We start from the raw sequence: 15,843 nt of genomic DNA, 5'->3' as shown, positions 1-15,843 counted from the left end.
TGGAAGCACATTTTCCTTATTCCCCCAGCACTGCTATTTACTCTTTGAATACATTCCTGGCAATATTCCTACTACCCATTAATATCAATGTACAATCTCTAGCAAGGTCTATGCTGAAATAAGAGGCATAGGTGCAATTAAAAACAGCTTCTTCGCTATAACCCCATCCTCAGTTGTTAGCTCCTGCTTTAACCAGTTATCCCTCTGAAGTGTTGCAGTCCGAAATCACTTCAGTGAAAACGACGCCATTTGTCAGCATGGCTCGATGACATTTCACTTGCTCAGGAAAAACGGGTATGTGGCCTCACTTCACCCCCGGCTTGGAAGGCCCTGCTAACGTAAGCTGCAGGTTAAAGGATTTTTGTAACAAAGAATAAAAGCATTGTCATAACAGCAAGGATACAATTCAAGTTTTATTTACCACAAAATGTTTATTTTTTTTAATAGAATGTTAGTGCTAGCAGCTCCAGTGTTTTGGAGGATCTACCCCCACCCCCCATGTTTTACAATATATCATTTCAATTGGAGTCTTCCGGTTACTAAACAGGCATATTCGGAATAACTGAGTAACATAGCCACCAGCTCCATTTATCTAAAGGCCTCCAATTATTACCCAATATTTATCCCAGTCTTTTTTAGTCAGCTACGACACTTCCAAAAAAAGGCTGGATTGAATGTCAGAGAGTTAAGTGGCTCCCGGTGAAACACCTGGACACACTACAAACGTTTGAAACTACATCATCAATTAAAGAATGATAGATCCAGACTGCTTTGTATTCACTCAGGTCCAGCACACCTAGTTATACAAAATAGTGGTGAGAACCTTCAGTGTATGGTACTGATACTCATCAAATATCCTATATACACACACACAAAGGGACAGTACAGAGAAATATCAGTACCACAGATACCCATCAGCTTATCTAGTTATACAAAGGCAGTATGAGAAATGTCCAGCATAATCACATACACAGCAGTTACTTTATGTATAGAGGCAATACAGTCAGTGTAGGATAGTGCTACTCAGAAACCCCATACAGGGTCAGTAACAGAAATTACACATTGCTATACTATAGGGTAGCCAATGTTAAGAAACCTCCATTTTCCTTGTTTTTTTTAAATATGGGTTTATTATAGTGAAGCAGTCCCTAGCAAGATTCCAATGATGGAGTCTGACATCTTGGGGTTCAGAATTAAAGAGCACATTTTCAGATTTGAGGAGTAGTAGGAGGGCATTCCAGCCCACTTTGTGAAAGATAGGGACAGGGCATTCTCCCATTTTATTCCTATGGTGAAACAATGGGGGTTTCAGTGCAGACGCTTCCACCTTCCACCAGTAGATGGCTGCTGCACTCTATAAACAATTGGCAATTGAGTGCCAATGTTTTGCACATGTGGTGTTACACTATTACACCTTCAGTTAGAAAGGATAAAACTCCCCGGTACTGCCCTTTGAAGTAAACTGCCAAACTATTAAAATTATATTTAAAAAGTCTATTTTCCTGAATATACAGAAAAAACTTCACTGCTATCAGAGTCACTCTCAGCCAGGTCCCTTGCATTATCGGTTTGACAAAAACACAGAACAGGAAAAGTTAATGTTAAAACGACAAGAATGTCACAACTTTGATAACACTGGGCTTTCTTGAGGGGCCCATTTGCTATAAGAATTTAAAAGTTATGTGGTAGATTAAAAAATCTTTATGCATATCCCTCACATTTACCAACGAGAGGGAGCAACAGGAATTTTAAAGAGGAGCTGACTGGATGCCAAGTAAAATATCAAATCCAAACCCTTCTCAATTCTATCCAGGTATTTAAGGCTGTAGAGAGAACTTGAACAGCCCATTCGTTTCAGCTCTGTCAGTTCACATCTCATGTAAAAGGGAAAATAATATCCCATAGTTCAGTATAATAAATGATACATAAGTCAAAATACAATAAATATAGAAACAGCAAATGACAAAAAATTAAGAATCTGAAGTCAATGACACGGCCAAATTCTACTAGGAGGGGAGGGAGTGATGTGTCTCGGACAGGAGTGATCTTCCAGTACTGAGGAATTAGAGACATTATACAAACACAACCTTCACATCAAAATTAGTATAAATAAATCAGAAAAAGCCTCAAATGCAGGAAAACGGAATGCTGGAAATGCACACAAAGTCTGTCAGCATCTGTAAAGAGAAGACAACTTAGGACATTTTGCGTGTGCTCTGTTGAAGGGTACATACCCGAAACATAAGCTCCGTGCCCTTAATCAGAACATGTCCAAAACATCATAGCCTGTCTTTTCTCCTTACAGATACTGACTGACGTGGCTTGTATAACCATCATTCTCTGTTTCTAATTAGATCACAACTTATTTCCTGCAAATAGTGCTCAAATATAAAACATATATACAAACGACATTATGCAAAAAAGGAGCATCAATAGGGGCAGTGATAAAGATCAACAAAGGGCTGGTTGAAAGTAAAATAGGTTCATTGTCAGGACAGCACTAATTGAACCCTCTACATAACTCCATTGAGCTAAAGTTTGCTGCCTCTTGTACTTTGTAGGGTCAACGTGATTCCCATGGATATGAAGCTAGGGAATCTGTACCCCTCCGAGTGGCAACCCCTGTGAAATGACACACACACCTGCAGTTGCTTGGTGTAGTACGGAGTTGCACAGACGAGAAGTGTCATAGGCTCAACCGATTTGTTGTTGTATTAGCAGTCGAGTCACTGCAATTGGCCCTAGCAACTCTGGGCTGGGGGAAATAAAAGGCAAATATAAATCAGCCAAGGTTCTCACTCTGAATAGCCAATTATCCCTACTGGAAAGTACACATTCACTTAGTGAAGACAAGTTAGAGTTCAGCTGTGATGCCCTCCACAATGGAACAGGAAGCCAAGACTATTCTCCAGGAACTCTATAGCCACTGGGGATCTACAAACCTTACTCCAATAAGTTAGTGTCTGCAGGGGAGAAATTAGAAAGAAAAATAAGCCACTCCCACAATTAAAGAAATGATGCTTAAGTAACAAAAGATTATGGGCTATTTACACAATCCAGATCAGTAAGATTTGCACAGGTACAAAGGTCTGCTCCAGTGACATGTGGAAGGGTCCATCCCAGTTTCATGGTATTATTTCACAGATGAGTGTTCGAGGGGCTGCACTGATGACTCCCAAAAAGACCCCATTATTCTGACGAAGGGTCAGCCACCTGAAATGTTAACTCAGTTTCTCTCTCTATAGATGCTGCCTGACCTGCTGAGTATTTCCAGTTTTTATTTCAGATTTCCAGCATCTGCAGTACTTCGCTTTTGCTGCCCCATTATTAGTTTGAACAGAGGCAGAGATGGTGCTAGGCTGCTCCTCTGACCAAATGCTCCCAAAGATCCTTTAAGATTACTCACATTTCCATCTCAAACAAGTATCAGGGATGTCTTGTTCAGTGTTAGATCCACTTGAGTCCAATTTAAGATGACAGAGGGACCTCCATTCTCCACCAGAAGGCAAGTACAGTTCAAATGTCTCTCTTCTGCTATTCACCTTTGGGGTACTGCGGTCACCTGGTTCTACCCCAACACTTGGCCCAACACAGATGCTCCAATGGTTTCATCTCTCCTATCTGAAAGGTGACCTCCAGGGTCCATTCCGGTTCCCTTCTCTTCACCGTTTATATGCGATCTTTTAGCTTTTTAATCATCCAAAAGCATGAGACCAGCTTTCACATTTATGCCTCTTCAATCAATCCAAAGGCTGTTGCATTCTCCAACAGCCTCTCCCAGGTAAAGACCAGGACGAGTCAAAGTTTCGACCAGCTTAATGTTGGCAAAACTGAAGCCATCCTGCTCCGTTCCAGCCAGCGCCTAAAATGCCTCTGATCTGGAACCCACCAGCTACCTCCTCAAGCAGGAGGTGCGTACTGTGTGACCTAGAGATAAGATTCCTCCCCCACATGCAATCCAAGACCACTTTCTTCCAGGTCTAACATTGCCTGCCTTGGCACCCAACGAAAGCCAGGTTTATGCTTTGATCACGTCATGGCTGGACTTCTTTAACATTTTCCTAGCTGGCTTTAACTCTCCACAAGTTACACCGGATACGAAATGCCACAACCTCTCCATGTTCAACTGGTGCCCCACGCCTAATGAGTATATTCTCTTTCTCACCTTCATTTTCTTAACTATAAAATCACTTCACATCTGCTGTGAATAGCACGCCACAATAGGTCAAGGAAAAAAGTTTACTTACACAACAGTACATCAAGTATGCATATTGCCATCTAATCATCCCACCCGCAGGGATTGAGGAGCACATTATTTTACTAGTCTATGTTGTGCAACAAATTCAACCTGATCAGTGTTCATTTGTACCCGACCCCACTTCAGCTATTTTCTATTTCTCCCCCATTTGAGATAACTTTAGGAGTAAACTTGTTTGAACGAAAACTGGCGACTCAAGACAGTGGTCAGAAACTAAGTGACCTACAAAATGGGACTAGACTAATGACCAATCCGATACCAAGCCTGAGAGAGAGTACAAACTGGACATTGACAGGTTTATTAGACAAAGCCACGGTCCATTTGGCTGAAGTTGGGCCATTTTTCCAAAAATAAAATAAGATGTTTTATAAATGGAAGCACGATTTGGTTGAGGTGACAGAAGATAATACTTCTCCCCTGAATCTTAAATATGCTTTTGGATCAAGCCCATGCTGCAGCTTTTTACAATAAATTAGAACAGTGCATTATTCAGGAACAGTTACATCATTGTACATTTTATCTAAACTCAGTATTCACCAAAAGTATAGCATGAGAGTTGTTCAGATATAAACAACCCCACACACGCCATCTGAACATAAATAAATCTTGCATTTTCAGACATGCAGCGCTTACTTGTGTTGAATTCATAATTTATAGATTGATATTTTACTCATACTTCCAACTGGCGATCCCAGCCGCTGGCTCCGCCAAAGCAGTCCGCTGGGTAACAAACCAGTTTTGTTTTAAATAGTCAGCTATTACCACAGATAACCATCCGATTGATTGCACTCAAATTACATTCCGCGTTATTTTCCTTTAAGAAATCCATCTACAAGGCGGTCTGACTTCTCCGACAGCCAGTATCCTGCAGTTGCTGCAATAGCACCGATGAAGATGGAGGTGAAGACCATATCCCCCTTTGCGGCAAGTGTCGCCAGTGCACATATGATGACACCAAAGAACATCTGCTGTAGGACCACCATCTCGTCCTCGGTGACGGTGTCAAAGAGACCTTCCTGAGGGACTGCTGTTTGAAGAGATGGAGAGAGCTAGCATTAGTTACTTAAAAATATTTTCTATTTACAGCTAGTTTCCCTTTTTGTAAAAAAAACCTCCCACGAGGTCACACCTCTTATGAAGCCTCTTTGACATACTCCATGACTGGCATTAATGACACGGAGAAAACAGTGTTATTTGATTACGTTTATGTTCAAGTGCAAGGATGTCAATGTTGGGGAATGGAGCATTTTCCCATTGTTTTGTCCCCAGTGTCAACATGAAGCATGCCGAGGTAAGCCATGGGTCAGATTCAGAATCAAACTCTCCCTGCTCTGCCCTACTGAGCGTTCCTGGGCTGGTAAATCTTTCCCTTTCAGCTGCAAATTGACCTGCTGTGCATTTCCAGCATTTATTTCCTTTAAAAAAAAAAATCTCCCATCTACATGTTGCCAACTAATGACTGCCACATAGTGCGTTAAATATTAGCTCTGCTGAAACCTTCAAAAGGGTATCAGTGCGATTGCATCTTGGAATAAAGGGACACAAGTTTGGGTTAGGAGAGATGTAAAACTTACAGGTCAACTTGTCCTCAACACAAACACCATTCTGTTTAGAGAACCCATCAACACATGCACACAGGTAGCTGCCGTCTGTGTTTTTACACTCCTCATGTGCACCAATACATACTGGTTTCTCACTGTCACACTCATCGATATCTGTAACAGAACAGAACACATTAAGAGACCAAACTTTTCACACCTGAACTACTTCTCCAGCTTCCAAAGCACTTGGATCAGATCTCCCATTTCCTCTCCAGCTCCCAACCCAAACAGTTCATCACTGCACGGTCTCCTTTAGTCTGGTTGCAATCTACTCACCATTAAACGGCCTCAATTACTGGGATGGGGATTGTTCTTTGTCTAATCCCTCCATCAACTGAGATAGAGACCACTCATCATTGCACAGCCTGAACCGCAGACCGTTTCCAAAATAGGGACAGTCTGTACTACTAATTTCTTTGGCCCATTGTTAAATTCTGTTCTACGATCAGCTGACAAAAGAAGCCACTTTGCCCTTCTTTACATAGACTGTTCAAGGACCATAGTTGCTGAACTTCAGCAATGCAACACTAGATGCATCCATGGAAAATCCTCCAGAACATAAACGTTGACACCATCAGGTCCTGCATCAATACTTCCAAAATGTCCTGCTCTGCCCTAATCGCAGCACAGAATCCAACAATGGGCCAGAGTAATTGGTAGCTCAGACTGCCAGTCTAGTACCGTGACGTTTACATCTGCAACGATCGAGGTCTTGATCTGAATACACCAGCTGTAAAGGTAATGTTTCGCTGCATCTAAACTTTACCTTCAAAGAATTTTACAGCGCAGAAAAAGGCCATTTGGCCCCTCACGCCTGTGCCGGTTCTCCAAAAGATTTAACCACTTAGTCCTCACCCCCTGCACTTTCCTCATACATTTTTTAAATTTCTAATTTCCAGATATTTATCCACTTCTCTTTTAAAAAATATTACGGATCCTGCTTCCACCACTGTTTCTGGCAGCACATTCCATTTCTGAAAAACAGTTCTGCATCTTTTGGTGATGATCTTAAATTTATACTTCTAGTTACTGACCAATGGAACCAAGTTTTGAACACTTCTATCAAATCTCCTCTTAACCTTTATTCTAGGTGAAAAGAGATCCAGGTTCTCCAATTGATTTTCAGATCTAAAGCCTCTATCATCTTCTGAAACCTCTCCATGGACTGGGCATCCTTCCACACACCCCTGCACAAATACTGGAATACTGCACTTACCCAGACACTTCACACCTTCCATCTGGTAACCTTTGTTACACTTTTTACATCTGCTGGATCCAGCTCCCATACAGGTCAGACAGGCCTGGTCACAAGCTAGAATCAGACAAGAGAAACATTAAAAAGGAGTCAAATATTACAATGTAATGCACAGCACTCGAGAGTCCCCATAGAGCCCAGCAAATTATTCCTCAGTCTTCAGACAGTTTCAAAGTTCACTGCCATTTACATACATACACACATAATGTCACTCATCGGTCTTTGGCCAAGATGGTGGGCAGGAAATTTACTCTCAATACTCTGGCAATGCCTGAAGAGAGGAAATCTTAGAAGTAGGAGCAACACATTGACTTGCAACCTGAATTGACTTTGGAGAAGGCTCGACTGAGCTCAGGTACACATTATATCATCAAGAATCAGTGGGACAAGGGGGGGGGGAATTAAACTGTCTTTCCACTATAGTAGAATGCCTGTAAAATGTACAAATTGCAACTGGTAGGATGATTTAGCAGACATCACAAAGAGGACGGGAACACTGACCTCTGCACTCATAGGAGCCGTCCACGTTCACACAGTACTGACCAGCCTTGCAGTTCGCCAACTCCGTGCCGCACTCATCAATATCTGAATGAGAGGAAAGAACAGATGATTAAATTTTGTTTAAACAAACTCTGAGAAGAGAGTTGAAGATATAGAACAATCCCTCACGATCCTGGAATTCTTTCTCTTATAAGTTACAAACAAGCTGCCTCTGTAGTCAAACCCTCTCTTTGTTTTTTGTAGAAATAGACCTTGATTCTCTCCGCTTTGTTTTGTAATTCTGTCACAAACTGTCCCTAGTAATAATGAGTGGTTTCCCATATCCTGTAAGGTCAATCACATTTACATTGGATGTTATAGCCATAAATAGTCAGGAATTAAAATAGAACCAGAGGTTTACAGTATAGGGGGCCATTTGGCCCATCATGCCTTTTATGGCTATTTGATGATAGAACGATCCAAACCTAATCCCACCGTCTTGCTCTCTCCACATAGTCCTGAATCTCCTCTTCAAATGTTTATTATTTTTCCCTTAAAAGATGCAATGGCCTTCACTCCCAGTGGTAAAGGATTCCGTGCGCCCACTCCAGAGATTTCAGCAGAATATCTAGGTTGACCCGCCAGTGCTGTACTGAGGGAGTGCTGCACTGTTGGAGGTGCAGTATCTCTGATGAGACGTTAAACCGAGGCCCTATCTGCTCTCAGGTGGATGTAAAAGATCCCATGGCACGATTTCGAAGAGGAGCTGGGGAGTTCTCCCTGTTGTACAAAAAATATTTAACCCTCAATCAACACTCGAACAGATTGTCTGGTCATTGTCACATTGCTGGTTGTGGGAGCTTGCTGTGGGCAAACTGGCTGCCGTGTTTCCTACATTACAACAGTGACTACACTTCAAAAGTACTTCATTAGCTGTAAAGTGCTTTGGGACATCCTGATTTCATGAAAGGCGCTATACAAGTGCAAGTTCTTTCTTCTTTAACAAGTCTTCTGCAAAATAAAATTTCTCCTAAACACTCTCCTCACTCGATAAGTAACAATTTTAAATTGATGGCCCCCTCATTACTGATTCCCCAAACAGAGGAAATAGTCCATCTCAATTCACCTATCAAAACCCTTCATAATAGAAACATAGAAGATAGGAGCAGGAGTAGGCCATTCGGCCCCTCGAGCCTGCTCTGCCATTTAATGAGCTCATGGCTGATCATCCAAATTCAGTGCCCTGTCCCCGCTTTCTCCTCATATCCCTTGATCCCTTTAGCCTTAAGAAATATATCAAACTCCTTCTTGAATATATTTAATGAATTGGCCTCAACTGCCTTTTGTGGTAGAGAATTCCACAGGTTCACCACTCTCTGGGTGAAGAAATTCCTCCTCATCTCTGTCCTAAATGGCTTACCCCTTATCCTTAGACTGTGACCCCTGGTTCTGGACTCCCCGGCCATCGGGAACATCCTTCCTGCATCTAGTCCTGTTAGAATTTTATAAGTTTCAATGAGATCCCCTCTCATTCTTCTAAAACTCTAGTGAATATAAGCCTAATCGACCCAATCTCTCCTCATACGTCATTCCTGCCATCCCAGGTATCAGCCTGGTGAATCTTCGCTGCACTCCCTCCATGGCAAGAACATCCTTCCTCAGATAAGGCGACCAAAACTGCACACAATACTCAAGGTGTGGTCTTACCAAGGCCCTGTACAACTGCAGCAAGACATCCTGGTTCCTGTACTCGAATCCTCTCGCTACGAAGGCTAACATACCATTTGCCTTCTTAACCGCCTGCTGCACCTGCATGCTTACCTTCAGCGACTGGTGCACAAGGACACCCAGGTCTCGTTGCACTTCCCCTTCTCCCAATCTATTGCCGTTCAGATAATAATCTGCCTTCCTGTTTTTGCCACCGAAGTGGATAACCTCGCATTTATCCACATTATACTGCATCTGCCCAATCACCCAACCTGTCCAAATCATACTGGAATTTCTCTGCATCCTCCTCACAGCACATACGCCCAGCTTTGTGTCAGAGCTTTGTAACAGAACCAACAGAAATACTGTAAACAAAGGTCAAAGCAGAGTATAATGGATAATGAAGTGGACAGATTGTCCATCACAGATGCTGCTGAAGCTTAGTTCGCAACAAGTCACAAGGACCGCATAGGTAAGCAGTTAGCACTTACCTATACACTTGTCGTCATGGAGGAACCAGCCGACTTTACACTCTTGACATTTATAGTCCTCAGGGCCTGTGCACCTCTTACAGGATTTGTAGCATTCTGAAACACAGCAGCCAACAGAGCACAAGATCAATCGAACTGTGACCAGACCTCATTAAAACCATGCTTAGAAATCGTGAGCACCAATTTGAAGACTTAACACAAAAAGACTCTGGATATGGCACTATGAATGCAGAGAAAAAAAGTATCCTGATGGCTGGAGGATGTCACTTTTAAAGTTGTGTCAGTTTTAATATCATGGTCCATGTTTGCTGTCCTTGGTATCATTGACAAGTAACAATTTGCTTTACTGCATCGGAGTAACAGCTTTATTTCCAGGTTCATAAAAGTTGATTTTTTTTTCCTATGCAGTGTCAGCATCAAGCACTTCCAGGTTTGTATACCATGAAGATCCTTCTATTCAGTCCCAAGGATACTAATTCACTTTAGTTTCAGAACACTCCCGTCTGCACCCGGTGAACTGTCAAATGTCCTCACCCGTGTGAACTGTCAAATGTCTGCACCTGTGTGAACTGTCAAATGTCCTCACCTGTGTGAACTGTCAAATGTCTGCACCCGTGTGAACTGTCAAATGTCTGCACCCGTGTGAACTGTCAAATGTCTGCACCCGTGTGAACTGACAAATGTCTGCACCCGTGTAAACGGTCAAATGTCTGCACCTGTGTAAACGGTCAAATGTCTGCAGCAGTGTGAACGGTCAAATGTCCTCACCTGTGTGAACGGTCAAATGTCCGCACCTGTGTAAACGGTCAAATGTCCTCACCTGTGTGAACTGTCAAATGTCCTCACCTGTGTGAACTGTCAAATGTCTGCACCCGTGTGAACTGTCAAATGTCTGCACCCGTGTGAACTGTCAAATGTCTGCACCCGTGTGAACGGTCAAATGTCCGCACCTGTGTAAACGGTCAAATGTCCGCACCTGTGTAAACGGTCAAATGTCCTCACCTGTGTGAACTGTCAAATGTCCTCACCTGTGTGAACTGTCAAATGTCCTCACCTGTGTGAACGGTCAAATGTCCTCACCTGTGTAAACGGTCAAATGTCCTCACCTGTGTGAACTGTCAAATGTCCTCACCTGTGTGAACTGTCAAATGTCTGCACCTGTGTGAACGGTCAAATGTCCTCACCTGTGTGAACCGTCAAATGTCCTCACCTGTGTGAACTGTCAAATGTCTGCACCCGTGTGAACTGTCAAATGTCTGCACCTGTGTAAACGGTCAAATGTCCTCACCTGTGTGAACTGTCAAATGTCTGCACCAGTGTGAACCGTCAAATGTCCTCACCTGTGTGAACTGACAAATGTCTGCACCCGTGTGAACTGTCAAATGTCTGCACCCGTGTGAATTGTCAAATTTCCCCACATCAGCCACTCATGGCATCTAGTTATGAAAAAGTCAACTTCATGCCAAGTTGGGGGTAATTTCAGGAACTGGACTGACATTGCCCAATTCTTTTTCTTTGGCTTTTGGATTTTCTCCCTGAAGGCAGAGATTCGCGTTGAGATACGGTTCCATGGGCAGCACTGGGCCTAAATGCCCATTCTTAATACACGCACCTTGATAATGAGTGTTGGTGAAAGATTTGATTGCATTATCCATCAGAGTCAAATCTGATCCTGTCCTCATCCAATGTCCTACACATTGCACAAATGGAGCAGAGAACAGGCGGGGTGTAAAATGGCCGTCTGACCTGAACCTGCCCCATTCTGCTGTGTGAATTAGATTAAAAATGTGGCTGAATACAGCAGAGGCAAGTAAAAGAGTGACTGTTTTCTCTGGCTTACCATGTGAAATGGCACGGAAATCAACATATAAAAGATAAAGATGTATCAGAATTTCCACTAGTGACAACTGTTACTACAGTATTTCATTCCAGAGAGATTTGGTACCGACTCTGATCCCAAAAAGGCAGATCCATGCACATAAAATTACCATTCAGGTGAGGTATCTAATGACTGCTGGTGCCAATGAAACCAAACTCCAAACTGAATCACTGCCAGCAAGGGAGAAAATAGGAGGAACAAAATGCTAATAAGAAAATTAATTCTGCCCATTTATTTTGCTGTCACTTATGTCCATGCACAAGGTCGGTGCAGGATCATTTTCATTTCCCTTGTGCCTTTGAGTTAAGCTTATAGAATATAAAAGATATTTAGATATGTATCTCGTACCTTGACATACCAAATGGGTATCATTCCTCGACTCTTCAAAGTATCCATCAGCGCACTCCATACAGATAGAACCGGCATAGCCTGCATCACAATTACATAGTCCAGTCCCAGACCGAGTTCCATTGCCATCACATTGACCATATCCACTGCACGGCTTTGTTGATCCGCCTGTACATGCTGTAAATGTGGAATAAAAAATTAATGATATGACTAGAATGTAATTGTCCAGTTAAAGTAATTGGAGTGTCCTAAACAACAACAACTTGCATTTATAGAGCACCTTGAAACGCAGTAAAACTTCCCAAGGTGCTTCACAGGAGCGTTATCAGACAAAATTTGACATCAAGCCACGTAAAGAGGTATTAGGACAGGTGACCAAAAGCTTGGTCAAAGAGGTAGATTTTAAGGAGCGTCTTAAAGTAGGAGAGTGGTAGAGAGGCAGAGAGGTTTAGGGAGGGAATTCCAGAGCTTAGGGCCTAGGCAGCTAAAGGCACGGCTGCCAATGGTGGGGCGATGGAAATCTGGGATGCACAAGCAGCCACAATTGGAGGAGCGCAGAGATCTCAAGAGGGTTGTAGGGCTGGAGAAACATAGAAGATAGGAGCAGGAGTAGGCCATTCGGCCCCTCGAGCCTGCTCCGCCATTCAATGAGATCATGGCTGATCATCCAAACTCAGTACCCCGTCCCTGCCTTCTCCCCATATCCCTTGATCCCTTTAGCCTTAAGAAATATATCCAACTCCTTCTTGAATATATTTAATGAACTGGCCTCCACTGCCTTCTGTGGTAGAGAATTCCACAGGTTCACCACTCTCTGGATGAAGAAATTCCTCCTTATCTCTGTCCTAAATGGCTTACCCCTTATCCTTAGACTGTGACCCCTGGTTCTGGACTCCCCGACCATCGGGAACAACCTTCCTGCATCTAGTCTGTCTAGTCCTGTCAGAATTTTATAAGTTTCAATGAGATCCCCTCTCATTCTTCTAAACTCCAGCAAGTATAAGCCCAATCGACCCAATCTCTCCTCATATGTCATTCCTGCCATCCCAGGTATCAGTCTGGTGAATCTTCGCTGCACTCCCTCCATGGCAAGAACATCCTTCCTCAGATAAGGCGACCAAAACTGTACACAATACTCAAGGTGTGGTCTCACCAAGGCCCTGTACAACTGCAGCAAGACATCCTTGTTCCTGTACTCAAGCCCATTTGCCTTCGTAACCGCCTGCTGCACCTGCATGCTTACCTTCAGCGACTGGTGCACAAGGACACCCAGGTCTCGTTGCACTTCCCCTTCTCCCAATCTATTGCCATTCAGATAATAATCTGCCTTCCTGTTTTTGCCACCAAAGTGGATAACCTCACATTTATCCACATTATCATGCATCTGCCCAATCACCCAACCTGTCCAAATCATACTGGAGTTTCTTGGCATCCTCCTCACAGCACACATGCCCACCCAGCTTTGTGTCATCTGCAAACTTGGAGATATTACATCTAGTTCCCTTGTCTAGATCATTAATATGTATTGTGAATAGCTGGGGTCCTAGGACCGATCCCTGCGGTACCCCACTAGTCACTGCCTGCCACTCGGAAAAAGACCAGTTTATTCCAACTCTTTGCTTCCTGTCTGCCAACCAGTTCTCTATCCAAGTCAGTACCTTGCCCCCAATCCCATGTGCCTTAACTTTACACGCTAATCTCTTATGCGGGACCTTATCGAAAGCCTTCTAAAAGTCCAAATACACCACATCCACTGATTCTCCCTTATCTTTAAGAAGTTTACAAAGATAGTGAGAAGTAAGGCGTGTGCATTTCACTGGTCCAGATAAAGCAAAGTCAACAAATAGCAATTGTGAGATTAGACTGCTTATGAAGTTTGAGTTACTCAGCCATCGGTCAGCATTTCAGCCCCTTGGGAGCTTGAAAAGACTTCAGGTTTAAAATCTCACACATGATATCTGCAATCATGTATTAAAGTAGAATTAGAAAAACACGGCATAATATATTTTTAAGTTCATAAATATTTAGCACTACTTTGTGCTCCCGGCACAGACATTTGGAACTCCAGCCAAGAAGCCATCCACATCTTTGCATTTTCTGTATCCAGTGAACAGCATGTCCAACAGTACAGCATCAGCTCACCCATAGAGAACATCTCTCAATTCTTGTTATTCCTGGAATAAACTAAACCATTTTGTTCTTTTGATCTGCAATCCAGTTCTCAAAACATTACTTAGCCTACCCAGTAATTTCAGTAAACTTCTTTTGAATAACCACTTAAACACGATGCTGCTCATCGGCTCTGAAACCTGCCTACTAGTAGATTGTCTAGAGTATATATTGGTCACCTGTACAAGAGGGAAGCTGAAGTATTCGATATATAATATATGAAAGGTCAAGTTATGCATCACAAAAGAGGACGAGAAGCTCCAAAACGGGGTACGCAAAGGCAAACTGTACTCTTTTCATTAGAACAGAGAAGGCTACGGAGAAGTCAGATAGAAATGTAAAAAATTATGAAGGGTTTTGCCAAGGAAAATTGGGAAAAACTAATTGATGAGTCGGTAGCTAGAGGACATAAACTTATCACCAAAAGAATGAAGAGAGAAGTTAGAAGAAACTTTCCCACCCTCCCACAGAGAATCGTTAGGAGATGGAATGCCCTTCCAGAAACAGTGGTAGAAGCAGAATTCATAATAGAAGTCATGTGGGGAAAAGAAAATTGTTAAAGGGAAGGGCAAAGGAATAGGGCTAAGTTTATAGCTTTTCAGAGAGCTGGCACAGGCACAATGGGCCAAATGGCCCCCTTCTGTGCTGTAAAATGCTACGGCCCTGAATTTCTTCTGTCAGTTACACAGTCTCAGGAGCCAGCTGCTGTAAGTCAAGGGCCACCTCAATCTCATGACCCTTTAGTAAAGCTTGAGCAGCCAACCACCTCTTGCGAGGGAGGTAGGGAGAAGGAAAGAAAGACTTGCATTTATATAGCGCCTTTCACAACCTCAGGACGTCCCAAAGCGCTTTACAGTCAGTCAATGAAGTACTTTTGAAGTATTGTCACTGTGGTAATGTAGGAAACGCAGCAGTCAATTTGCACAAGAGGGGGGAGCACGGTGCTAAGAAGGAAGTCTTATAAGTTGGACACAAGTATTTGTTTTCTGTAAATAGAAAAAATGTTTTGTTTGAAATACACTGTTCAGTTATCTTGTGCTTTGTTACTTATGGTGTAGACTTCATCACTCAGCTAATGCTTCGTGGCAAAGTCCCGTTAGGTCAATGAAGTCTGCTGTGGTGTCATCTGGTAAGGTGGGTGAAAGGAGGTAAGATTGGAGGTGCTGCCACTGCAGTTAATCAGTCAACGATGAAGACGTCCTGCAGAATCTGCCCTCTGATCCATTTCGCAGCTGAGTGAAGACACAGCCTGGTTTACATCATAGCCGAGCTGGATGTCTTGGGAATGGAACCCCTTCCTATTCACATACGTCAGCAGCTGCTTGGTTGCCACGTGTGTGCCACTGTGACACCCTGCACACAGGGCAATCAAGCTATTCTGTGCAAGTTTCTGCCTACATTTTCGGGGGGGGGGGGGGGGTGGAGGGTGATGCCCACGTGGAGGAATTCAGCTGCTTATAAAAGAGGGCATCATGAAACATGCCCCGACAACTCCCCGACTAATGTTGCACAGATGGCGGGTGGCAGCCTGGAAGGTTGTGGAGCAGTGGAAGTTAAGAGTTACTGTCCCTTTAATTGCCATGGACAGAGCAGTTGTGGTAGTACAGCAAGGCTGTAAATCATCAGGAAGTTGGCAGAGGCACAATGGCATCCTT

At 43.2% G+C, this 15,843-nt stretch overlaps 1 protein-coding gene across 3 annotated transcripts in view; it reads right to left on the bottom strand.

Annotated features, from left to right (window-relative positions):
* Positions 1-395: 395 nt before the first annotated feature.
* The window catches only part of LOC147111219 (protein disulfide isomerase CRELD1-like), a 31,407-nt gene continuing 15,959 nt past the window's right edge, over positions 396-15,843 (bottom strand). For all 3 annotated transcript variants that reach the window (XM_086001895.1, XM_086001897.1, XM_086001896.1), the window contains exons 7-12: positions 12,020-12,196; positions 9,793-9,888; positions 7,616-7,699; positions 7,076-7,171; positions 5,833-5,973; positions 396-5,285 (exon numbers count right to left, since the gene is read on the bottom strand). In XM_086001895.1, the coding sequence (XP_085858021.1) occupies positions 5,065-5,285; positions 5,833-5,973; positions 7,076-7,171; positions 7,616-7,699; positions 9,793-9,888; positions 12,020-12,196 (815 nt within the window). In that variant the 3' untranslated portion in view covers positions 396-5,064. The remainder of the gene's footprint in view (positions 5,286-5,832; positions 5,974-7,075; positions 7,172-7,615; positions 7,700-9,792; positions 9,889-12,019; positions 12,197-15,843) is intronic.

Source organism: Somniosus microcephalus, chromosome 11, assembly GCF_052327205.1.
Source record: "Somniosus microcephalus isolate GS21.2 chromosome 11, FLI_Smic_1.0, whole genome shotgun sequence".
Taxonomy (NCBI): domain Eukaryota; kingdom Metazoa; phylum Chordata; class Chondrichthyes; order Squaliformes; family Somniosidae; genus Somniosus; species Somniosus microcephalus.
The sequence above is the reverse complement of the archived record's forward strand: the minus strand, read 5'-3'. Positions and strand labels throughout refer to the sequence as shown.